The sequence below is a fragment of the Peromyscus leucopus genome, chromosome 16_21 (genome assembly GCF_004664715.2).
Source record: "Peromyscus leucopus breed LL Stock chromosome 16_21, UCI_PerLeu_2.1, whole genome shotgun sequence".
In the NCBI taxonomy this organism is placed as follows: Eukaryota; Metazoa; Chordata; class Mammalia; order Rodentia; family Cricetidae; genus Peromyscus; species Peromyscus leucopus.
This window is the reverse complement of record NC_051084.1, coordinates 68438330-68465236: the sequence shown is the minus strand read 5'-3', so window position 1 is coordinate 68465236 and position 26907 is coordinate 68438330. Positions and strand designations below refer to the sequence as shown.

At 41.2% G+C, this 26907-nt stretch overlaps 2 protein-coding genes across 10 annotated transcripts in view; one reads left to right on the top strand and one right to left on the bottom strand.

The window, feature by feature from the left end:
* Positions 1-25090, bottom strand: part of Supt3h (SPT3 homolog, SAGA and STAGA complex component) — a 349478-nt gene extending 324388 nt beyond the window's left edge. For 2 of the 4 annotated variants that reach the window (XM_037200134.1, XM_028890681.2), the window contains exons 1-2: positions 24816-25063; positions 11205-11305 (exon numbers count right to left, since the gene is read on the bottom strand). In XM_037200134.1, coding sequence (XP_037056029.1) covers positions 11205-11305 — 101 coding nt within the window. In that variant the 5' untranslated portion in view covers positions 24816-25063. Of the gene's footprint in view, positions 1-11204; positions 11306-24815 lie in introns of all 4 variants that reach the window. The other 2 variants (XM_028890682.2, XM_037200133.1) reach the window with 2 other exon arrangements.
* Runx2 (RUNX family transcription factor 2) overlaps positions 1-26907 on the top strand; it is a 325752-nt gene that overhangs the window by 15300 nt on the left and 283545 nt on the right. The window lies entirely within an intron of this gene.

Below are 26907 nucleotides of genomic sequence, written 5' to 3'. Positions count from 1 at the left end.
AAAAAAATCACTGAAAATTAATATCAAAGGGCATGTTAACATTTTTAGGGTAACATTTTGGGGTAAACCAGTACTTTGCTCTTGACTAAGATGGCCCAAAGAGAAAAAATACTAACTATGAAAGGTGAGTCTGCCTAAGACAGGAAGAATAACTGGAAAGAGAGGAAGGCACTTCAGAACTACGCAGTGGCCCAGGACCAGCCTGGGAGTCAACAGGAGAGACAGCGAGTCCAAGAGAAGGCAGGTTAAACAAACACAACCACTCCTGAGCCTGGGACACAGCAGGACAGCCTAGTCCCCCCACTATTCTCTACCATCGAGCATTACTCGCACAGGCTTGGACACCTCTCCACACAGCCTGAGGCAGAACCCAACAAACTGACACATCCAACAAAGGCACTGTGTATTAAAACGTTTCTCAGATAACAGGAAAACTATCCATCTACCTATGATGCCCCACGTGGACATTTTGAGGAATAAATATGACACAAACTGTCAAAAATTTCATGTATTCTCACTGTGTATTAAAGTAAATTCTAATCTAGTATTAGGAGAAAACCCAGATGTTCGTTTATAAGACTGTCAAAGAATGTGCCCGGTGTCTTTACAAGGCAGAGAAGGTTGTAGGGGGTCAAACGATTACCAAACTGTGAAACCAGTCACCAACAGTTTTAAAGGCTCAACTTTATGAAACTATGTTCATTTAAAAATCATCTGAATGTTACTCTATCCATTCCTCAAGCTCAATGGGATATATTTTTATCATGTATCCTTATCACAAAAAAGTATAAGTAAACATTGTATGTCCAAAGTATCATATATATAATTGTGTGGTATTGATGTAGCATCATTCATCTTAGATATTACTCATAAAACTGGAAATAACCAATTATAAAAAGTAATTTTTTTCTGAACTGACTTTGGGAATTAGGACTATGTGCCAGTGGTTTCAAACATTTCTGACTATGATTCTGTTCAAACACCAAATTTAAAGATGTATATACCATCTCAAACAGACACCGGGTGGGCAGCTCTTGCTGCAGAGAGGAAGCCCATGATGAAACTCCTACAGTTCTAGTGAGGACAATTTGAAACCACCAATTTTAAGATCAGACTTGTCACCAGCATCTTATTAAAAATAAATCAATGTGTTTCTACTTAACAGTGCTTTTTCCCCAGCTCAAAATCTTACAAATTCAACCAAATATATGAATCTCACATTTACTGAGGACATACAGTTAATGACACTGGTTGCTCACTACACGATAAAGTGTCCCCATAGGCTTCCATGGACAGAATGCTTTCAGGCCTAACCTACAGTGCTGTGCTTTTCCTACAGCTGCTGGCAGGAATAACAACACTTTTGTCCTGTCTAGCATCATTTCTGTGCATTTATACCTCCAGGAAGGGTGTGTCTCCTGCATTGGGGCTTGGCTTTCATTCCCCTTCCCTACCCTTCCTGTTGTATTATAATCCTGCTGTAAACAATCCTAACAGATGCCTCAAACCCTTTTTTGGAATCGAGATACAAATGATAAAACTGACTGCTCAACTTCCTAGGATGGAAACGGGGACCTTGAACCAATTCTTTGAACTAGTTCACATTACCATCAGTCCCCAAGACCTAACAAGCTAACCTATGCAGTCTCCTCTGCTTCATTCCTGGAACCGCTGTCTCTCACGTGGACAACAGTCATTCCTCCAGCCCATCATTTCCCATGGTGCTCCTCACCCATCTTCCTCACTCAGGGCCAAGGCACATCACACCTGCAGCTTGGCAAACACCTTTGAAAGGTTTCCTATGCCTAGGTAAAATATTAAGTTCCCTAGCCATCCATTCATTTACCACATTCTGACGTTTATCGCCAGTTTTACCAGTATTTTCTACAAACACATTTCCTTCCAGATACATTAAACTTTCCACACCTCATTCCTACTTCCGGGGCTTGATCACATGTTCTCCTTTACTTGTGATATTCCTTTCCTGTCCTGTCCCCCAGATTTCCAAAGATTTAAATAGTACCTATTCTTAAAGAGATAAAATGGCCTTATTTTCCTAAGATTCATCCACTGAGTTGAAAACCCTCTTACCCACTTCTATATTACCATAGGAGAACACAAACAACCTTTCTTTACACACTTACGTTCTCAACTGTCTGTCACTCTGTCTCACCCTCTATCTGAGGGTGGGCTCCTCATTCTACTTACACACGTATGTAAGAATAGTTACTTACTAGTGACTCCAGAAGAATCTGTTTGTCTCATGATCTGCTATGAAAAAGCTAGTAAATGAGATGAGTTTTTGAAAGGAGGCTCGTGGGCTGGGAGAAGAGTTAATAATGTAGTAAGAACGTCACCCTCCTGAGCAGCCCTGCAAACACCTGCCCAAAGCAGAACTTAAAATACGTTAAGCTACCCTCTTAAACAAGATATACACTTATTTGATGCACCTGTCTGTCTCCCTTATACAAAGGCCGTGTTGTACAAAATTAGATATGCTGAGGTCAATTCTACCTTGGCAACTTAAAACCTGTGTTTTCTGTGTACATCTCAATGTCTCTGTACCTAAGCACACATTTATAGTAGAAAGAACAAAAATTTCAATGATCAAAGGATAAGACACATAAAACATATACTACATTGTATTAGGAACATAAGCACACAAGAATCCCCATTTCTTCTCCTCTTACATATTATCTAGCCTCATGCTTGACAAATCACAGGAACTCAACAATATATATTGAATGTGGGTGGCTAGATGAATAACAATTACTTAAATAAAAAGTAAAAAGACTTAAAAACAAGTTTGGTAAGTTAGAGAAAAACAAAACATGCTAAAGAAATAATAAAGAAAAGGGAAAAATACTTTTAAAATGACAATTATGATTAGAAACAAAGAAAAGTGGTAGGCACATTATATAATTTGAAAAAAAAAACTGAACATGTTTTCAATAAAAATCTCACAAAATCTGTTTATGACCAAACAAAAAGAGGATAACATTAAAGAATTAATCACTACATTAAGCAGATAATGGGATGATAATACTAGGCAATTTAAGACTAATGTAGGTAAGTTAACCTAGAGTGAGCAACTGTGTCTTTTAATGAATTCTATTTCATTGACTGATTTATATATCTATTATGGAATATTATCTCAATTTTCTTTTGAAGATATATCTCCATGTTTTCTCACATTATAAATGTAAATTTTTACAACTCTATTTACAGACTTTGAATAATAGATGTGCACAAAGACATACCTAAATGTACAACACAGTGACAGAAAATGGACCAAAAGAAATAGGTGTATGTCAAGGCCGGGCGGCTGTGGCGCACGCCTTTAATCCCAGCACTCGGGAGGCAAAGGCAGGTGGATCTCTGTGAGTTTGAGGCCAGCCTGGTCTACAGAATGAGTTCCAAAACAGACAGGACTGTTACACAGGGAAACCCTGTCCTGCAAAGCCAAACAAACAAATGAACAAATAAATAAATAAAGGAGCTAGAATAGGCATATGTCATTTTAGGCCAGAATAGTATCTGGTTTAAAAAAAAAAAAAAGCTTTCCATTTAATTTTTTCCAGGTTTTAAGAGTTTGTGTTTGCATATGTAAAAACAGTGCATTTCAATAACCACAATTACTTGGAAATAAAATGCTGCTCAGATTATACTACATTCTGCAGCTTTCAGAGCACCTTGACCTTAAAGTAAAACCTTTAATATTTTTAAGTAGGTTAATAAAAATCAATGCAACAAGCTACACTTTCCATACATATTAAAATTCCAACATCCTTAGGGAAGGAATATGGAAGAAAACATTCAAATCAGAAAACATGATCATAGGCGACTGCCTTGCAAGTAGAAGGCCAGGGATTCTTCCGAACAAAACCTGAATCAAAGGAAGGTTAAGAAGGACTCACCAAGCTTAACTCATAGTGGGACTACACTAGAATCTTCTTCATTAACTTCATGAAAAATGTGTAATTTCACTACCTCATGAATGCAAAAAACAACACAAAACAGCACTGCTTAAAACTAATTTTTAAAAAAAAAAAAAAAAAGCATTCCAAAGGCAGATGTAGACTTATTAAGACTGTATGTTTATCATTAATCTTATCTACTTGGGGTCTTAGTCATTATTCTGCTGCTGTGAAGAGACACCACAAGCAAGGCAGCTCTTATAAAGGAAAGCATGCAAATGAGTGAGGGCTTGCCCGTAGTTTGGTAGACTTAGTCCTTAGCATCATGGCACTCGAGCAGTAGCTGAGAGCTACACCCTGATCAGAGAGACAAAGAGGCATTGGCTTCGCCCTCAGTGACAAACCTACCCTAACAATGTCACACCTCCTAATCCTTCTAATTCTATTGAAGAATTCATAAGTATTCACATAGAGCCTATGTGGGTCATTCTTATTCAAACTACCATATTAGCATATGCAAATTTTGGAAAAATTACATTAGATAATTTTTTAAGTTCTGAGCTGTTCTATTTATTGGTTTTCATTAATTTAACATGCCAATCTTTATTTCAACATTAAAATTGTAATATTTCTTTGTAATCTGTAAAATATTCTAAAATTAGACAAAAGGTTTTATATAAAAAGGAAACAAGAAACTGATTGTTTAATATTCTAATCCATTCAATATACAATTGGCTCATGTTGCTACTATTCTCTATTGGAAATTAATTTCTTCTGATTTGCCTTTTAAACAAAGATCCTTGCTTTAAACTAATTTCAAGTAAAACTAGAAGGTGACTCAAATACAGTGCATTTTCAAAGGTTTCGTATGTCATAGGAAAAACAAGTCTTGAGCCAAAACTGCAATCAAAAGTAATGCCACCGCCATAACACAGAAGTATATATAATTAAGTCAAAGACTTTAATGTACAATACTGTAAACTTCCAAGAACACGGTTTGCCCCAGAAGCAGTAGTATTTTCTTAAAAAAAAAAATGAGAAATGAAGTATTGCTAACAAAATTGGAATTTGAGGTAGGTCCATAAGATTAGGGACTCTGTATGTTGTATTCACTGCTAAATCTGCAGAGTCCAGAAGAGTGCCTAGGCCATGATAGACTATCAAGTTTATTTTTGAATGAATAAACAAAAAAAAGCAGGGCGATACAAGACTATTCTAGAACAAATATGGCCTTAGAACTACTTGTTACAACATAAGGATATTACCAGAATAGTAAACCACTTAGATTAGATGATTCCAATGCACACTGGGTCCCACTTCCATCACAGGAAAGCTAGCTCAAAGAAGGAAGTGGGAACTGACTTCTGGCTTAAACTGCCGAGTTCACAGACCAACAAATAACAGGCTGGCTACCCAGAGTCACACTACTTTAGACTAACTGTTAAGACTTTGAATGAGACTGGAGAAACAGAGGAGGAGAACTAACTTCAAAAAATTACTTATAAAAATATGTCTGGCTGCTGAAAAGTGACCATAGTATGTATGTATGTATGTATGTATGTACATATCACTGTGTCTTTTTAAAGAAAGCTCATGGAACATGAAACCAACAACGCTTGAAGGGCAAGCACGTTTTTGTCAGCTTCTAACTGCCTAAAAATTAGGACATCCCAGTGATGTTGAAATGAATGAAATGTTCAGGACACTACAATAACTGATCACAGGACTTAAAGCACAAAAAAGATTATGCCTTGAATTAATGAAAAATGCTTCAAGTGATATACACCACTCATCGTTTTAAAATGAGTCCAATATTGTAGTGCCATCTCAAATACAAACATAGAATGAAAAACTTGAGGAAATTTTGACAGTTTAAACAAAAACTGGTCACTAATTTATATCAGAAAGACATTAGAAAGGAATAGGGCGTTGATATTCAAAAGATCAGGTATTAAGTCCCAAACCCTTAACTAACCAACTGGCCACCTTGGGACAAATCAACCAACCAACTAGTCACCCTAGGACAAATTAGCCCTTTGCTACTTCATGAATCAATAAAAGACTGGCTTAGTCCATTTCTAAGACACTCATATTTCTATTTGGTCAAAATGACTGACATTGTCTCTGAATATCAAATTAGCAGTCCACAAAACAAAACAAATAAACAAAAAGTGATAAAATTCAGTTCTATTCCTATAATCTAACAAAGTCTAATTTAAAAGGCACAGTCATTTACATAGAGTTCTACTGAACAACTACAATCTATGTAAATGATTTGCAGGCATCATCTGACTTATCTACCTTAGAGATAAATATTGTTACTGCATCTCATAACATTTCAAAGATACTTAAAACAGTTAGGATTCCGTCCTATTGGCCAAGCTTTACCCCCCCCTCCCTCCACCACCCACATGTAGTTTATAAATATCGAATTGTCAAGGAGGCAGTGAAGAGGCAACAACATAAACCAACTCTAAACACAGAAAGCACACTTAAGAATACTTTCATTCATGTAAGACAAAACCAGAATCAATGTACTAAGAGGCGGGGGGACAAAACATGGATCCATGTATGAGGATCCTCCAGGCTCCTGTTTCCTACCCCTTCTATTTGGAAGACTCTGAAGATGGCAACTGCTGCCCTGCCCTGGAGGCTGGCTGCCCTCCTGAACACATATCAGTATGGTCACCACTTCCCACTTCCTAGCACCGATAAGTCGCCAGACAGAGCACATCAGGGAAAGCTCTTAAAGCTCTGAGAGCAGACACCAAACACAGACAAATACAGCATGTGAAACACTAGTGAGGTCATTTCTAGAAAGAGCCAAGGTGCCAAATGCACAGAAAGGTGACGGGACAGCACGGAAGTCAGGAGACCTCCAGGAGAACAGGTCAGAGAGATGGCTGACCCTCGAAGCTCCCATACTCACTGCTTGTGTTCTCTATGTTCTAGGTTTCAGTACAGTGCACTGAGCACACCGATCCCTTCTCACACTGTGTCCACGCTCATCAACCCCATTGTGTTTTATACCCTACCTATAGGACAGAACCTCCAACATGTCCAATTAATAACTTTCAACAACATCTGCCCTTCAGATTCCTAAATCAACCCAATTGCCTTGACTCCCAGGCCTACGAGCAGCAGCAGAGCACTGCCATAGGAAAAGTGTGTCCCCTGCTTCAGCTGAGTCCCAGACAGCTTATGCGATGGTGAACACACTTCCAGGCAGATTTCTCTGCCTATCTCCCTTACTAACATGACAGCCCTTCAGAACTGTTCTCAAGCTGCCCACCCTGGCACTGCAGAGGTCTTGCTACACCTTCTCAGTGGTATGACGACAGAGAAACGCTGCTCATGTCTGGAACGAAAACAAAAAATCAGCAAACACCAAAGAGTGAAAAAAATTAAAACTATGCTAGCAGTAAATTAAAACAAAAAAAACAAGCACAATTTATCACAGGAACAGACCACACGTGACCCCTCTGTAAGAGCCTAGAGTCTGGCCAGAGAAAGCCCACTGAACTCTAGTGGACCCTGCCTGCCATTCTATCTGAGTGTGCTCAGCACTCACACACGCTCATGTAGAAGTGTAGATCTCCTGTAGAAATACTTCCATTAAAATGGCCAGAGGAAGACCACTCTATCATCGTCACTTATTTTCACAAATGAATACACTGAATATACCAGTCTCTCTGGACTACTGAATGGACACTGATGTATATTACTCTATTAGTCAGAATGCAGTATCATAAATCCATTTTTAAAAATTGAACTAACCATTTAAAACTGATCATTTCTTGCCATTCAAAAATAAAATCACTACCATGATTAAAAATTAAGGTGATAAATTGGCTGAATATTTGCATACTGCAGTCACAGCACAATTCTACACTCAAATAAGAAAAACAAATATTAAAGAAAACTGAGAAGTTTTTTTGGTCTCTAATCATACACTAGGCAAGCAACCCACTCATTAGTCTGGTTGTTTTTACTGTTTCTATCAGGGGTTGTTTCAAATAAACTTTCTAAATGTAAAATTACTTCATTAGTCAACTTTAAAAGTAAAATGCATTGCAAAGACCCATGTCTGAAATCTGAGAATACAGTAAAAGGCATAAAAAGAAACAAAATATGAAAGTTCTTAAAATTTGCACTTAGAATTTGTTTTGGAGCTTGTTGAAATGATTCCTAAAAATTCATCTGGAAGCATAAAAGTAAGAAGGGGCCAAAAATATTTAAAAAGAAAACTCATGTGGACGGACTTGAACTCTAACACCAAATATTAAAACACATTAAGAAGCTCTAATAACTACACTAATGCAGAACTGGCACCGGAAGAGAAAAGCCCAGGGAACAAAGCGAGAGGCAGGGAATCACTTCTTATCAGATCACGGGAGAGTTCCAGCAGGGGAGGGAGGGGGGGGGAGGAAGGGAGAGGCTCATGGAATCTGTGTGGTAGGACCACTCACTAGCAAGTGGATCTGAAGCGAAGTTGCTTTCAGTTAGAGCCCCCCTGACAACAGAGAACAACAAACAGATTAATGTTAAATTGTGGAAGTCAAACCCTGAGACATAGGAGAGGGTATGGGATGGTGTATAAAGATTGAGAGGACTCCAGTACCCTCTTGGGGTCCCTCCAGCCCCAGGCAAGCAAGTGGTGCCCAGACATGCACACAGACAAAACACCACTCACACACACAAAATAGAACAAAGAGGAATCGGCTACATACACACACACACACACACAACACACACACACACACACACACACACCCTGGTATACCACTTGCCCTCGACAAGGGATTGCGGCAGAAGGTCCCTTTCCTCTCCTCCTCCCGCTTGCCTAACTCAGGAGCTGCTCTCGGTTTCTTTCCCTTCTGTTTGGTAAGGCTGCCACTTTGTGTTTATTAACTGAACTGAACAGCTTTCATTGTGATTGACAACTAGTTCTCAGTGATACCAATCGTTGACAAAAGACTAGGTAATGGTCACAGCTAGCCAGTAGCTGAAAGATAAACATTACTACTAGTTAATAGACAGAGAAGACGGCAGCAGCAGAGGACTGGGAACAGCAACACAAACAGGCTCAACTGTGAAACAGCGGTGAGAATTCTGAGTGCAGTTCCCACCAGAAGGCAGGGATCAAGTCTGCACTCCCTCAACTGAAAATGCACAGGACCAAGGACTGCACGTACACTGACTTCACTTGTACATGCTCTAAAGCCTGAAGTTCTTAAAGCAATAGGATGTACTGACAAATTGGAAAGGAGTCCCCTCACTTTGACTCTAGCTCCCTTTCTGAGGAACAATTCATAAGGGGAAAACTTGAGCCTCTCAATGCTGAATGTACTATTAGGAGTGGGCTCTCCCCGGGTCTGAAATGAAGGAAAGTGCACACTTATTCCAGAGTCGCAGCCAACAATAACCTTTACACTCAGAACCCAGCTTAGGGAGATCGCTGGGGAAGACGTGTGTGAAAGTATTTAATACAAAAGTGCTGAATTTAGCTTTTCTTTTCTTTTTCTCAACTTTCTTTAATGGTCTTAGGTCTATCAGATATAAATGTTAGGCAGAACCACTCCTAAGTTTCTGTTTTCTTTATATAGAGAGCTGGTTTATAGCTCAGAGGTCAACTTCTGCAAAAACCTAGATAGTAAATGTTTTCAGCCTCCTCATAGTCCATATGGGTTTGCTACAAATTCCCAGCTCTGCCACGTAGCGTGAAGACAGCAGTGAGCGACAGATAAATGAGTGATCATCACTGACATCCAGTGAACTTCACTTACTCCCACAGGTCACAGGGCTACAGGCTGGGGACTCATGCTGTACATCACCTGGTGTTTTATCTACTACCTTATATATCGTTTTAATAAACCCTATGAGATTAGCTTTAAAATACTTCATCTTTTTCATAATGTTAGGAAGAAAGGTCAAATAAGACTGTGAATTACTGTTAAATTCAAATAAAAAATACATGGGGTACATTATACTATAATGTAAAGAATCTGAAGATATCCAAATTCACAGTTAAAAAATACAAGTAAATCAAATTAGTGCCACAGGGAAAAAAAATGAAATTTATTGCCTTATCATAAAGCACATACTTAAATTTTTAAATACGATTACTGTAACATAACATCAAAGTTTGCTAACAGTAAGCCTGTTAAACTATAATGGAAAACCACCGCGTATACAAATCTCTAAACTCTTAAAGTGCCCCACAATTTATGATACAGGCAGCTTCACGAAAGTCAGCTTCTAAAGTAGTGTTTATCCCCATCTTAGCAATCACAAGTGTTATCAATTTTTGGTTTTAGAACACAATTTTTATAAGAAATAGATTATATTCACATATAAGTTTATTATTTTTCAAATAAAAACATACATTTTTATTTCTCAGTTTTAAATTCCAAGAACTCAATAGATATAGATGGCCCATACAACCAAAGTTCTCAAAGATTCTCAATAATTAAGACTATAAAGAGCTGCTGAGAGCAGAAAGTCTGAGATACTATGACATCAGCGCTTTCAGTGTTCATACTTTCTTTGAAGTATGTCTACTGAGAGACTATCAAATGGGATCAAACTTACCAAAAATGTGCTTTGAACTATTATCACACAGTAGAGTCAACCCACTCCAAAGGCTATCAATATACACATGAGGAAGGCATTTAAACTTTGCACAGAAATATTCTTTTAAAATGCCTAAGGATCATTGGGAAAGAACCTACGTTGCCTCTTCCTATAGATACCTGTCTCCTAAACCACTAGGAAAGAACTGAGTGCTTACATGGTTCCCTAATCTGCTACTCCGCCCAATTAAGATAAACTGTCTCATTCACTGCAAGATGAGAATAGCCTTTGGAAAGACTTCTTAAACAAATGTGCAATTTCTCAAAGATTCAATACATGTGATGTTTTTTAATACTTTGTGTTTCCCATAATAATCTGAAATGCAATGGTTCGAATATTATCAAAGTTAAAAACTACTTTGAATTAGGCTCACTAAATTAGGAGAATTGAGAAAAACTGCAAACTTCTCTGAAAACATTTTGACTATCCACAAAAAGGTGAGCTGGTACTCAGTTTTCAAATACAGTGCACCACTACAGCACTAATATCCAGCTCTGCCTGTCTTACATGTAGCTTTTTAAATGTTTTGAGATTATTTTAATTTGTTTAAATACAAAGTACATTAAGCTAAGGTTTATACATTTTATTTCAATGTTCTTCTTCAACATTATCAATTTAAAATAGCAACAGTAATAGCATGTAAGGCACACTCACATCATGCTCTGCAATTCTGCAGCAAAGCTTATAGCCTTCCCTGTGTTTCTTCCACTACTTGAAGTGGCCGTAGACATCGGGCTAGCTGCAGTATTATTCATCTAGAAAAAAAGGAAAGGAATAATACACACATAGTTAGCTATGAAAAGTACACAAAATAGAGGCAATTCTAAATTACTTCAAAAAGTATAGAAACCTTCAAATTGCGGATAATTTCAGTTCTGTATAAATCCAACTTTCTTCTACTTAATGTCTTTATTCAAATGAAAAACAGTATAGTGAGAGAAAGCTGTTTAGTCAGTTCAGGTATCAAATAGCTGTCTATGTGACTAGTACACATTCAGCACCTATACTATAGTAAGCCAGAGAAGAGAAATACTGGTTAAACTACTTGGGCATGGGTTGGTAGTTCTCCAGAGTGTCGCACACCACCCAAAGTCGCATTAGCAATTCTTCAGGGAGTGTCCAATAGCCCTGTAACACAGTTAAGTTGCCCCAGTTTCACACAGACCAATAGAAACAGAAGTCACTTTGGAGCAGGAGGGTTGGCTGTGGGGACCATGATTGTTTTACAGGCATGAGGACCTGTGTTCAGATCCCAGCACACAAGAAAGCTGGCACCGTAGCGCTCTCCTGGAGCCCAGCCCAAGGGAAAGCTGGCACAGCAGCACACCCTTATCCCCCCCCACACACACACACACATCCGGAGCTGGGGACCGAACCCAGGGCCTTGCACTTGCTAGGCAAGCGCTCTACCACTGAGCTAAATTCCCAACCCCAGCAGCACACCCTTATAACCCAGCCCTGGGGGATAGAGAACAAGTGGATCCTGGATATTCTTTGGCCAGCCAGTTTAGCTGAAAAGGGAGCTCTGGGTTTTGAGGAATGGCTTTAAGGACTGACCTATTCAGAATTACTATAAAATGATAAAGATCTGTTGCTACCGTAAACATGACACAACATACCTCATCATTACTGAACACCTAAGCATCTGGGACAGAATGTAGCTGTTTTGGCTATTTTTCAAATAGAAATACTGTTTTGATAATAAATAAATAATGTGAAGAAGTGACTGAGAAAGACAACCTGATATCAACCTCTGGCCTCTACATATGCCGCACACACGAATCCAACACACATGCGTGTGCATGCACAGGAACACACACACACACGCTTTAGGAGTACAAGGTAAGAGTTCATTTAAAGAAGTTCTTTTAACTATAATATACAAAATGAGGGGGGGGAAAGCAGCATAATCTAGTTCTCATTTGAACCAAACCCTAAATTATAGCACAAAATCAATCAATAGATCAGAAGTGGGCATTACATTTTATAATCTTATGAGCAAATAATTGACTCAATTTAAAATGTGACATTTTCACTATTAAATCAGGCTGATACATAATGAAAATCTAGCCAATCCTAAAGCATGCCTGCCTTTTTATTTATTGTACATGGCACTAAATTTAATAATTAGCAAACAAGAACTAGTCAAAAGAACACAAAAGTCATCGAAGTAAGTCAAGTACCAACTACCATAAAATAAAGACACAATAAATATTACTCCCAGTTTATATAAACTTTCCTTAAGTTGCAGAGTCTATGAGAGAACACAAATTGAGAGCACAGGATAAGGCAGCTGGGAGGGGTCCAGGGATGGTCTAGGTGGTAAGGCAGCGTCGTCTAGAGTTGGTGCTGCACAGAGGGCTTCCCGGTTGACAGCACTGCACAAGGCAAAGCCCAGGCAGGGAAAGGACCCCACTGTGATGAAACATCCGCCCGGAACACGGCAGCCTAAAGGGGCACCTTGCCGGGAAGGCTGAGTTGAGCAGTCTATATATTAATAGGAGACAGGAGATCTCAGCCTGGGGGATGCTTCCCACAAGTGGAAACATGCGGCCCAATCCTGTGCATTGGCTCTCAGTGGCCTGTGGAAGATGCTTTCGCGTTCTGCACATCTCAAAGTAGAGTGTATTACCTCCCTGAGCTATAGGTATAGGCACTGACTAGTTTTCCCCCAGTTTCTGGCGGACCGCACACCGTCTGTCTACACAGGGTGCTGTCTCCTGAGGTCCTCTGTCTCCTGAGGTCCTCTTGCTGATGACCAGACCCACGGTAATGGAAGAAAGCCTGTTTTGCCTGATTCTGTGGCAGACGTGAGATGAAGCTAAGGCCCTGCATAAAGATTTGATTTCAGTGTTTGGCGGCTCCAGAGGCAGACTGCCTGGGTTCAGCTCCCAGCTCGGTTGCTTTGCTAGGACTTTAAAGAAGCTACTTTACTTCTCTGCTTCCATTATCTCATCTATAACATGAGAACAATAGCCCTACTTTTCAAAGACTGTGACTATTAGATGAACTCATATAGAAAACAATTTGGAACAATCTTGATACAGTAAGTATACAATAAATGTTAGCTTTTCTATCAATTTAGAATACTTTTACTTCAAACCCTCCATCTTGCCTTTCACTCTCCCTACACTCCGTGATGTGTAAGAAGACAGGGTCCTCTTCTTCCCTGCTTGCTCTGCACTACACAATCTACAAACTCTTCTCTCTTTCACACTCAGCTCACTCTCTATGTGGCTGTCAAATTCATTTCCATAATATGTCCTTTTAATCTGACCAAGTGTGGAAAATGATAAACGTCACCAAGGGAATCTAGACCAGGGGCACTCCTCAAGGACAGGGTATGAAACTAAGCTAGAGAAAAAGCTACTGTACTCAACTGCCCAAGATAGACAGTTTTTGAAATGTGACACAAAGATCTAGGGCAAACGGCATCTTAACTGTATCATAATAAGTAAGCAGACAGACTTGTATGTGATTATGTCTAAAACACCTCAATATGTCTTTGGCCTATGCTGAGCAGGCTACAACTAACCAGGGCACAGAACATGAGCACTCTGAAGGACAAAGTTTCACTCACACTGAACCTAACACTCAAACATGTTTTAAAAGAAAAAAAAAAATTCTAATGCTAAGAAAAGCTATCACTTTCCTTTAAGTCTAAATTTGTTGTTTTTCACAAAAACTTCTGAAATGATTACTATTTTTCTACAAAGTAAGGAAAGAACCTACCCACACTCCCCTGCTGTATTTGGTTTTGAGACAGCCTCATGGATTCTAAGCTGGCAATGAACTTGTTATGTAGCCTTCCTGCCTCCACCTCCCATGTGCTGGGATTCCAGGCACATGCCGTCAAACTCCAGCTTGAAACTTAGGTTAAAAAAAAATAATCACGCCACCAGTCTATGACTAGGGAAACAAGAACTACAGATTTCTACAAACAGACCAGTAAAAAGAGAACACAGCCTCCCTTTTTCAAGGACCCTCCACCCCCAGTGTTCTCCAGTGGTTCCAACACAAGGCCTGGAGAAATAGTAACCTCAAGGATTCTGTATTAACCCCAGCCTCCCAAAATCAGGATGTGAGTTGACTCATTTCAGATTTGATAGACATACAGCACTGTGTGGGGTATGGTGTGACGCCACTGAAACAATCTGTCCCTTCCTTCCATTTCAAACCCAGCCACCCTGCTTTAACTCTAAAGAGAACATATTCCAGAGAGCAAATGTATACTAGGGCCAGGCCCTGGCTTTGATGCCCAGCTCTCTCTCTTCCAGTTGTCTCCCCACTAGAAATGGTTCCTATCAAGGGTATTTATTGGTAAGAGGCAAAGGGTTCCAATCCAAATTTATTACAACCACAATCAGCCTTTCACAGACAAGTTACTTAATTTCTAAATCAAACAGGTGAATAACATTTTTCTTGACATGATAGGCTGATAGCTCATTAGACTCCAGAATAATTCTTTCCTGTACCCCCATTTGGTTTGATGATTTAGATAATCACTTCTTTGGACATTAACTTCTTTGCACATCAAAGTCCTATCATTCCAATGCTTTATTTCCTTTCTTCTAGACATAAAAAAGTCTGTTAGAAGCAGAAGCACTCAAGTCAATTTTCACTAATAAATACGGTTAACATGGAACTGAAACCTACTGTAATCTTCTCAATGGGTTAATGTCCTGCAGTTGTTTGAGCTTTCCACGGGGATGCAGCTGCTCACCATATTTTACAAAATGAATTCAGATGTGCAGATTGAGACTCAGATCATTTCAACATGCCAGCTAACATGTGAACCCCAGGGATAAGTTCATTTCTGATTAATACTGCATTAACCTGATCACTAAACCAAATTTCCATTCTAGAAAATAAAAATTTGTTTATTTCACCTAGACATACGTGTGTGTATGTATGTATGTATGTATGTATGTATGTATGCAAAATTGCTTTCATTTGAAAGTATTGCTGCCAAACACAAAAAGTTCTAATTGTAGTAATGAGTAAAGATAGAATCAGAAAAGTAAATCAAAAATGCAGTGGATATGTTACTGGGTATGCATTAAAAAACACTTTTGTTGACAACATGACCAAAGAAGGCATCCCATGAAAAACATCTTTCATCATACACCTCAAAGAACTGAGACTCTCATTATTGGTTTCTGTAACCTAGAAATAATATCAAAATCTGGGCTATAAGTCTATCAGCCAAGCAGCAATTATGAGACCTAATGGAAATGACCAGTTCTTTTACCCCATCACTGGCGAGGAACATTAAGTCAGACCCGTGGACTTACTCTAACATCTAACTCTAACATCCTTATATTTCATAACCTAGACATCTCCCATAATATAAATAAGTCTTTATAATTAAAACAGTTTTGTAAAACCCCAAAAGTAGAAAAAAAATCATAGGTAAGTCAACATTATTACATCCTCCATTTTTGTGCATAGGTTTTGGGGTCTTTTGGTGGGGGGATTCAAGACAGGGTTTCTCTGTGTAGCTTTGTGCCTTTCCTGGAACTCGCTTTGGAGACCAGACTGGCCTCGAACTCACAGAGATCCGCCTGCCTCTGCTTCCTGAGTGCTGGGATTAAAGGCGTGCGCCACCACCGCCCCATCCTCCATTTTTGTTTGTTAAAAAAAATCAAGTTAAATCAGAATCTAAATTTCTACTGATATGAAAAATACCAAATGATCAATCACTACAAATACAAAAACTCAAAAGGTGTAAAGTATCTATAAAATGTCTATAGCATGTAGAATTCCCAATTCCTGGCAGCTTCTTTGCCAGAATATAGCACAGGCTGGCCTCTTAGCCAAGTCCTGATGGAGTCCTCTTTCCCACTGGAAATTTCAGGACCCAGAATTAGTTTCTTTCATTTCAGCGTTCTGGCCTTCCATACCTTCACTGGCTAAGTTCTGCTTACAGCAGCCACGTCCAACCTTCAGCCTGCAAACTGCATGTGTCCCAGCACAGCTATGAATGCAGCCCCGATGGTGTTTTGATGATGGCATTATATCACAACATCCAAAGGTTGGGTATCTATGGCTTACAGCACTCTAGGGCTTCTCTAGGCAAACTCTTCCAAAGTCCTTCACAAACAGTTCCAAAGGCCTACAAGCCACATGGTCATAGAGTCACAGCAGAAAACCTCACATTTCGAGTACCAGTTTTCTTTCTTTCTCAATGCCACGGCAAAATGCCAGACAAAAGAAACTTAAGGAAAGTTTATTGTGGTTCACAGTTAGAGGGGACACAGTCAGTCACGATGGTGAGGTCACAGAGAGGACAGTCAGTCACGATGGTGAGGTCACAGTTAGAGAAGTCACAGTTAGACAGTCAGTCACGATGGTGAAGTCACAGTTGGAGGGGACACAGTCAGTCACGATGGTGAGGTCACAGTTAGAAGACACACAGTCACAATGGTGAGGTCACAGAGAGGTCACAGAGGGGACACAGTCAGACACGATGGTGAAGTCACAGTTAGAGGGGACACAGTCAGCCACGATGGTGAGGTCATAGCAGCAGCTGGTCACACTGATCTATCAGGAAGCAGATACAGATGAACGCTGATGTCCATGTTTTCTTCCTTTTTGCTTTGTATTAAGTTTGGGACCCTTTGGGAGGTGGCGATGCACGCCTTTAATCCCAGCACTTGGGAGGCAGAGACAGGCGGATCTCTGTGAGTTCAAGGCCAGCCTGGTCTACAGAGCGAGATCCAGGACAGGCTCCAAAACTACACAGAGAAACCCTGTCTCAAAAAAACAAAAAAACAATAAAAGTTTGGGACCCTATCCTATAGGATGTGTTACCCACATTCAGGTGGTCTTCCCTCCTCAGTTAAAGTTCTTAGGAAACACCCTCAGAAACATACCCATAAATATGTCTTCTAGATGATTCTAAATCCAGTCCCATTGACAGAGAAGATTAACCATCACAATTGGTTAACTCTATCTTAGGAAATGTGCATTATTTTCACTCTAAACTTCTGTCCCATACTGAATCCCTCCTCCAACCACTGGCAACTGACAGCATCTCTTAAATGACATAGAAATGGAAACTCACCATTGATTTATTTCCTTTCACTCTCCCCTATAAAAAGTAACATGCCTTGATTCCCTCTCCTTACTATAAAGACACTGACAATGTCTTTTTTAAAGCCCAAACTATCTGCACTTGGATTATTCATTCATAATTATTGGACACTGACTAAAAGCCAAATGTTCTTTTGTGGCCTCGGGATATAATAGCGACTAAACAAACGAACAAACAAACAAAAATCATTATAGGGTAAGGAGTCACACTCAGACAAAAGCCATTTGAAGTAGTGCTGTACAAACAAAGTAAACAGTGGATTTCAACTACAAGGTGACAACATATGTCTGAACAAAATGCAGGAGGCGGTACTCAAGAGCCTGTATGCAGGAAAAGATCCTAAGACCACTGTGGGTGGAGTGGAGTGAGTGGAGATCGGCACTAAGAGTGAGAGCCAAGAGTCATGAGGAGGAAGTACATGAAAAGGCCTTGAAGGCCATAGGAGGTTAATTTTTACTGGACGATAATATTAAGCTATTAGAGAACTTTGAACATGGGATTTTTTTAAGGATAGCTGCAGTGAGGATATTTTATAATAAGGGTATGACCCAGGAAAGCAGAACTACTGAAGTTGAATGGACAAGGTGTCAGTGGCTTTGACTTCTGTAACAAGTGGAGACAAGAACATATTTTGAATGCAGAGTTAACGTGGAGTAGACACTGGGTATGTAAGAACAAGATGACTGAGGCTTGAAACCTTAGAAACTAACTAAATTATGCTACCGTTTGCTAAAAAGAGGAAGCTTGGAAATGAGAAAACAAACAAAAACCACCGGAGTTCAGTTAAGACCGTATTAGGACAACTATTAGACACTCGAGTGGAGGGGGTCCTACAAAGCTTTGTGAAAGCTGTTAAAGAAAGGAAACGTTACAAGGCTGACAAACTGATGTCTTACAAGGGGAATGTCATGCAAGGAGTGTGGCTGGTTTGATTTGGTTTGGCTTGCACTGGTTTAGTACAATGTCCTGTTTCACACCACAAGGTGGCCCTGAAATTCCTACATAGCTCAGCCTAGCCTCAAACTCCTACCTCAGTCTCTTGAGTGCAGAGATTAAAGGAATGTGTCATCACAACTGGCTGGACATGGGCCTTTTACTTAAAGGACTAACTAACCAAATACCAGAACCTATAATATAAGAATCTACTGATGTCTCAGGTTCACTTGCCCCATCGTTCAGGAATAATTTCTATCTGTCTCATAAAGGTATTATAAAGAACACAATGCAACCAGGCGTGGTGGCGCACACCTTTAATCCCAGCACTTACGAGGCAGAGGTAGGTGGATCTCTATGAGTTCAAGGCCAGCCTGGTCTACAGAGTGAGTTTCAGGACAGCTAGGGCTCTGTTACACAGCAAAAACCTGTCTCAAAAAACCAAAACCAAAACAAAATAAAACCCAAAATGCAATGTGGACTCAAAGATATATCTGAACTGAAAATAAGAAATGTTTATAAAATGGGACTGGTCTATCACTCAGTGACACAGCACTTGCCTTAAATGCACGAGTCACTAGGCTCAATTCCCAGCAATCCATATGTGCACCGTGTACACGCGTGCACACAAACAAGACATTTTCATATCCTTGTTAGCTAACTTACAGACATCAGAGCTCTCTGCTACACAAACACAGGAGAACCTTACTATATTTTCCCTTAGTTTCATATCAGCCTAAATCCCTATTCCATGTACTTTAATACCCATTACTGTCCTTTTAAAAATTTGTTCTAAAAAATTATCCTTTACTAAAAGTATACCTAAAATGCACTGTAGAATGTATCTAACAACACTCAGCCTAAAACACACAGCATCCATACAAGCAAATTCCATAGCAAACTCACTTTTGCAACACTAAAATATTACTGTTTTTACATAAAATTCAATGACTTTATGGGTTTTTTTTTCAAGTATGTGGAAAATCAGGCCATCAGTTAACAATCCTAATAGTAAGTGGTATAGCACAAAAAAAAAAAACGAGGATATTTTTTAAATGAGTGGATATTTTTAAACATTACAATTCTCTTCTAGCCTAGAATCATGTGTTATAAATAGTCAACCTTAGCTAGGTGGTGGTGGTGGTGGTGGTGGTGGTGGTGGTGGTGGTGGTGGTGGTGGTGGTGGTGGCACACGCCTCTAATCCCAGCACTCAGGAGGCAGAGCCAGGCGGATCTCTGTGAGTTTGAGGCCAGCCTGGGCTACAGAGTGAGTTCCAGAAAAGGCATCAAAACTACACGGAGAAACCGTCTCAAAAAAAGAAAAGAAAAAGTCAACCTTATGAGAAATCTATTGCCATCTAGTATTAAACATACACAATTCAACAATCGTAATTTAATGATGTAGTTAAAGCACAGCCTGTGTGGCTAATAATTTAGTGCATATATATAATGAATTAATGGACTTGGGCCTTACAAAAGTTTTTTTATCGGATTTTTTTGTTGTTTTGGTTTTTGTTTTTTCCATGATCACCTTACCTGGCCAGTATTTTTCCACTACTGATGAGGAAATTAAAAATACTGACTAACTGTCTCAGGTCTGATTTTATTTATCTATTTATTTTAATGCAAGGCTTTAGGCTAGAGAGATGGCTCATTAGTTAAAAGAACACACTACTAGTCTTCCAGAGGATCCAAGTTTGGTTCCCAGAGTCCACATCAAAGGTTCACAAGTTCCTGTAACTCTACTCCTGGGAGAACCCAAAACCTCTGACCTCTGCTGGTTCCCACACAGATGTGTGTGCATACACATAATTAAAATAAATCTTTTTTTAAAAAGAAAAGGTGGGGGTTTTGATCCCAAGTAGCTGACAACCTGATCTATGTACGTATATATCTTAACAAAAAAATCATCAATTTTAGTGCCTAGATTTTTCATTTGTAAAGGATGCCTGTAACATGAATTGCTAAATGGTCTTATAAATGAAATAACCAGAGACAGGTATTGGGGTGAACGCTGAAAGATCAAAAAAGTAGAACAAGCCACATCAACCTCACCTTGCCAATTTCTCAGCTGATCTTGTTTCCTCAGACTGAAAGCCTCTGAGTCCTCATGTGAATGGATCTCAGCTCAACTGCTGCTAAATGCTAAAAGCTCAAAAAGCTTAACCAGGCTCTAGTTCCTGGTCCTCATGCCTTATATACCTTTCTGCCATCACTTCCTGGGATTAAAGGCGTATGTCACCACACCTGGCTATTTCCAGTGTGGCTTTGAACTCACAGAGATCCAGATAGATCTCTGCCTCCTGAATGCTAGGATTAAAGGTGTGAGTGCCACCATTTTCTGGCCTCTATGTCTATCTAGCGGCTCTTCTGTCCTCTGACCCCAGATAAGTTTATTAAGGTGCACGAATTATTGGGGAACACAATATCACCACAGATGCCTATCTCCAGATGCTCTAAAATAATATGAAATTATTAAAGTTACAACCACTGCAGTCAGGGGTTGCCATTACCACTATACTATCTCAGACATTTAATGTCATGTTCAGACAGTCTTTGTTTAAGAGAAAACCGCATGGCCGGGCGGTGGTGGCGCATGCCTTTAATCCCAGCACTCTGGGAGGCAGAGGCAGGCAGATCTCTGTGAGTTCGAGGCCAGCCTGGACTACCAAGTGAGTTCCAGGAAAGGCGCAAAGCTACACAGAGAAACCCTGTCTCGAAAAACCAAAAAAAAAAAAAAAAAAAGAGAGAGAGAGAAAACCCGAAGGCAGAGGCCTAAGCAACGGGAATCAGTGGGAGGGGACCGAAGATGTGAGCAGGCTTCAAACCACAGTTGGAAAACCACTAATTTCACCCAAATCCCTCATTTTTCAGGTGAGGAAACTTCAGCCCAGAGGGGTTTCTTGAACTGTCCAAGGACACACCACTCACTATTTAGAGACACAAGCTGGGACTAACACTGAGGTCCCCTGACTCCTGGTCCAGAATCCTTTCTACTATACAACGAGGAAACCCAAATAAAAGTGGATCCTAATTAACTCACCAGACCTCCACAGGTGTCCAACACAGTCAACTCTGGTGTCAACTATCTGCCTATGCCCACCCAGTGTAGCAGAAGAGCAGAGCTCTGGAGTTCAGACACAGGCTCTGAGGCTTATCACGTGACCCTGGGCAACTCATGCCACCTCTCTTTCTCAGTTCCTCTACCATGGAAACTTAAAATACTCCTCTCCTAGGGTTCGGGCGGCAGTGACTGAACAAGGCCTGATGCTTACAGAGTACTCCTTAGCTCACGGAATACACGATAATGAACATAAGCAAGGGCACAGCTCTTTAAAAACACTGCAGGGCTTTGAACATCAAGCAAGCTCAAAGAGGGAAGCTTATGACTGTGACAGTCTTTTCAAGGCTAAGCTAGTGGGACCACATAAGACAGCCTGGGCTCAGTGGCATTGCCTTCGACATTTAAAATGGCAAACAGGACAGTTCACCCCCTTCGGTTAACACGAATTCAGTTAACACAATAATGCAATGGCTACAATCTTTCTCGTAATGTAAGTGAACTATAAGCAAAATCACTGACATTCTAATACATGAAAAGCACATGTCTGATTGATTTTACTATCTGACCTCACCAAAAAATAACGTTTTCAACAGGAATGCTCGATCTCCTATTTTACTGTACCGGCATATTTATAGCCCCTTACACCAAAAGACTTTTTTTTTCTTCCCCAAAGAGGGCCAACAATCCCATTACCCGAGATTTCTATACAAAGTAAAACATTTAGGTTGCCAGTGGCTAAAGCGACCAAGTCACTCTCTGGCCTTATTCCAGTGAGACAGCATGGACTTTGTCACTGTTTCAGCAAGTGCATTCTGGAGACTGCAAAATAGCTAATCATTCCAAGATTGTGTTAAGAATTCTGACAGGCTTAAAAAGTGTGGCCATGTTAGCACAGTCCAAACTGGAACATTTCTGACAGTCTCAAAGGGGCTCTGGTAGAAAATGTGCTGGGGCACGACTGTCCCAGAAAAGTTAAGATCGTCTGTCTACTTAAGACCAGCTCAGTCTGATTTGCATGTCACGAACTAGTCTCTGCCTATGATGTAACTCGCAAACTTTAAGCTGTCATTCCAGAACCAACGATTATCTTCAGCCTTGAGGCCAAGGGCAATATTTTACAAATATCAGGCCGGAGTTCAGGGCAGTATCTACCGTGACAGTTTTGTTTTGGTTTTGTTCTTAGGGTTCATTTTCAAGGCCTGGGTGCACAGCCTGGCGGCAGAGCATCCACTTAGTAAGTGGGAGGACTGGAGTTCAATCCCAGCACAAAAAGAAAGGAAGAAGGGAGGGGGGGAGAAGGGAGGGAGAAAGGAGGGAGAGAGGGGGAATTTTATTTTCAAGATTTACAAACACTCAGTCAAAAAACAATTGGGCATATTTCAAAGAAAGTAATCACATGACATATTCATCACCAAATTTCACTTTTCTCTTCAGAAGTTTGAATATATATATGGATACTAATGACTTCTAAATTGCTCAAAGGTTACTACTATAATTGATTAAACTACTTTATTATACGAAAGGTTAAAAGGGAAGCACCACCTTTCAAATGGGGAAGAAAAAAACCCTCAGCAATAAAGAGTTGAAAGTGTTCACTAAGAACAAACCAAGTGATACAAGACAGTGGAAAGCCAGAGCTGGTTAAAGAAAACTCCAGTTAGTGTTGTTCTCTTCCCAATGAAATCTGGCATTAGCTTTAGAACCAAGGAGTCAAAAGAGTGTTTTGTGAGTTCGAGGCCAGCCTGGTCTACAAAGCGAGTTCCAGGGAAGGCGCAAAGCTACACAGAGAAACCCTGTCTCGGAAAACCAAAAAAAAGAGTGTTTTGGTTTAATTTGCCAAGCTGTAAATAAATACTAACAGACTCACGCTTTGAATGAAAGGCATTATTTTGGATATAATTATGATTCCTTACAACATAAATATTCCAAGAGCTGACCTCTCTGATTCAAAAGTCAACCAAATCAAAAACTGTAACAGCTCTCAATTTTTCAGACCTGTGGGATCCCATGCAACAACCACCATGCGTGTAGATGGCTACTTAAATTGTAACTAATTTGCTAACCGATTAAAAATTAAGCTCATCGGTGGCACCTGCCACATTTCCAGTGCTCAAGAGCCACATAAACCTGATGGCTCCCTACCATACTGGTAGCCTACAGTGTTATTTCCAGCTTGGCAGAAAGTTCTATTGGGCAGCACAGTTTTCAAGATAGACACAATGTACTTAAACACCTTCGGGGAGGTGGGGGGAGAATCGGAGGCACGACTCGTAATAGCATGATTAATTACGTTCCGGTTTTGCCAAGTATTACCAAGAAACTGTCCCTTAGTAGTCAAATTCCGCCTCTCTGAAACACACAGAAATTCAACCAGTTGCTTCTTCAGGTAAATCTTTTAGCCATGATCTGCTCTTCGCAAATATTTGCTCAAAGGTTACTACTAAAACCACATAAACATGTACTCGTTTCTTGGTGAGTTTCTACTAACTGCAGGGACATGATGCTAATTTATCCGGGTGTACAATAACAATACTGCTTCCGGGATCCTATCTGCATGTCAGATATATTCCACTACCCCTATAACTCCACTATCATTTGTCACACCAACTGTCCTGACTTTCCAAAGAGAAGGCAGGCGGGATGATTTTCTTTAACATGGAGCTAGCTCACAGGTAATTAATTAATCTCTGCTGGCGTTGACGTAAGCTTTAAGCACCCAAGTATTCTCCCGCAAACCTGAGTTTTGACCCAGGCTGTGACGATCCCCATCTACACCCCACAACACCAGCTAAATGATTTCCCAGGGGTCCCAGAGGCGGGCGGTGACAGCAGCATCTCTGGGTCCTCGGTCCCTCCCGCTGCTGCGCGCTGCACTCTTGCACTCATGCTAACTAACTTCCATGAAGTCGAGCTTTCCTTTCTGAAGGACCCCCCCACCCTTCCTCCCCAACGCCACCTGGGCGACACGCAAAAGGTGCCTCTCCGCCCAGCCCCGAGGCTCCCCTCGCCCCACGCCCACCGACGACGGGGAGGAGCCAGGGCGCACCCCACACTCGGGCGGCCTGCACCCGGCTGGGCCCGCAGCCCCGGGCCTGACCTTGGGCTGCCACGTCCCTCCCTGGCGCCCCCAGGACCTCGCCCCACTCCCCGCCGCCCCCACGCGCCCCACAACCTCTGCTTAAGGACACGTGGAGGCACGTCTGCGCGTCCCGCGTGGAGAATGAGAGGGGACAGAGATGGCGCGCGCTGGCGGCGGCGGCGGCGGCGGCCCCGGGACACGATGGGCAGGGGGGCGGGGAATGATGGGGGGGGGACAGAGAGTGTAGACAGGGGAAAAAAAAGGTGACTGGGCTAGGCCGAAGGGGTGGGGGTTGGGGCGCAAGATGGCGAGAGCGCCACTGTGAGGGGCGGGGGTGGCCGGGACTGCGGGAACCAGACGGACGCGCCAACCCGGGCGCATGCGCACCCGGCTCGGTGGCGCGCGCGCGCCGGGCCGCCGTGCTGCTCCGGCTACTTCCGCCACACTCCGGGGGCGGGGCGTCGCGCTCCGGCAGAGGCGGGTGGAGCGAGAGGCTTGCAGCCTCGCGTCCTGGTCTCAGAGCTGGACTTGCCTTGTGGCCTGTGAGGTGTCAGGCTGAGGAACCCGGTGTGCCCTGGGCAGACGCTGCAGCCTGCACGAGTGAGCCTGTGGAGCTATTTTTTTGTTTGTTTGTTTGTTTGTTTGTTTTTCGAGACAGTTTCTCTGTGTAGTTTTGGAGCCTGTCCTGGATCTCGGTCTGTAGACCAGGCTGGCCTCGAACTCACAAAGATCCACCTGCCTCTGCCTCCCGAGTGCTGGGATTAAAGGTGTGCACCGCCACCGCCCAGCATCTATGATTTTTTTTTTTTTTTTTAAAGGAGTCAGTGACCTGCTCTGGAAGTTTGTCCTTGCTTCTCTTCAGGGGTTGGGGTGATCAAAATCTTATCCTGATTGTTTCCATGCACTCGGCGGGTTCTGGGACCTTGAAACACCTGTTTCTTTCCACCCCAGCTACCCACTACCGGCCCTTGTTCACAATCAAAAACCTCTGACAACTCATCTGCCAAGCCCACCCCCGATCTTTTCTACTTAAGTTCAATTACTTGAAGAGCATGCTTTTGTTGTTGGTAACTTCCACTATTTGGGAGGCTTTATAAACAAGCCGTGGTGGTTTTTCCTAAGGACTTTGGCCTGTTGCTCATTTTGCAGTCCTGCATCACCGGTATTGAATTGTATGTGTGACCTCCTCTTGCGTTCCATGGTTGCAGACGTAGTTCTTTAATACAGTGACGTCAGATGTCACAGTGCATGTGACATGTTGTTTATATTTTTAACATTTTTTTCAGCTGTTTAAGAAAGAAAACATTATTAATAAATGTCCAAGTCTTCACCTTTTGCAAGTCTTTTCAAGCACTACTCCTTCCGTTAAGGTCTTGCTTATGGATGTATGTGTTATGAAATAATCCTATTTGCTTAGCGTCTTCAAAACAGCCGTTCGTTTGATTATCTCCTCTCTGGATTGGAGTCGTCTTGTGTTTAGTCCTGTCTAATTGCCAGACACTTCGGTATTCAGCAAATACACTTCCAAGAGTAGTATATTTAGGATATGGAGACTCAGCATGGAGTATAAATCCAGGCTTACTCATCCTAGGCCGAGTGTACAGTATATGGGAAAGTAGCCAAAATTGTCATTGCTTCTTTTAAAAAATAAGATTCGGCTGTATACAATAGGTGAAAAGACTTTTAGTACATGACCAAGAAAATAAGAGAGAGGGCCAGGCGTGGAATTGGAGAAGTCAAGGTCAGCCTTGATTACATAGTGATTTTTAAGACCAACCTGAGGCACATCAGAACTATCTTTTTGTTTGTTTGTTTTCGAGACATGGTTTCTCTGTGTAGTTTTGGTGCCTGTCCTGGATCTCGCTCTGTAGACCAGACTGGCCTCGAACTCAACAGAGATCCACCTGGTTCTGCCTTCCCATTAAAGGCGTGCGCCACCACCGCCCGGCTCAGAATTATCTTTTAAAAATAAAAAGCTGCTGTGAGAACAGGAGACAGATTATCCAAAGAAATAAAACTGTAGGTGGGTCATTTTCATTAAAAAATTTCTCGATTCATGCCCAGGCATTTCCCCTCCAAAGATAAAGACCAGATTTGACTTGTAAACAAATTCTGTCAAAAGAAATTTGGGATAGATCTGTGGTGCCTATCAGGTTACCAGAGGTCACGCTGGCCCCCAGGCTCC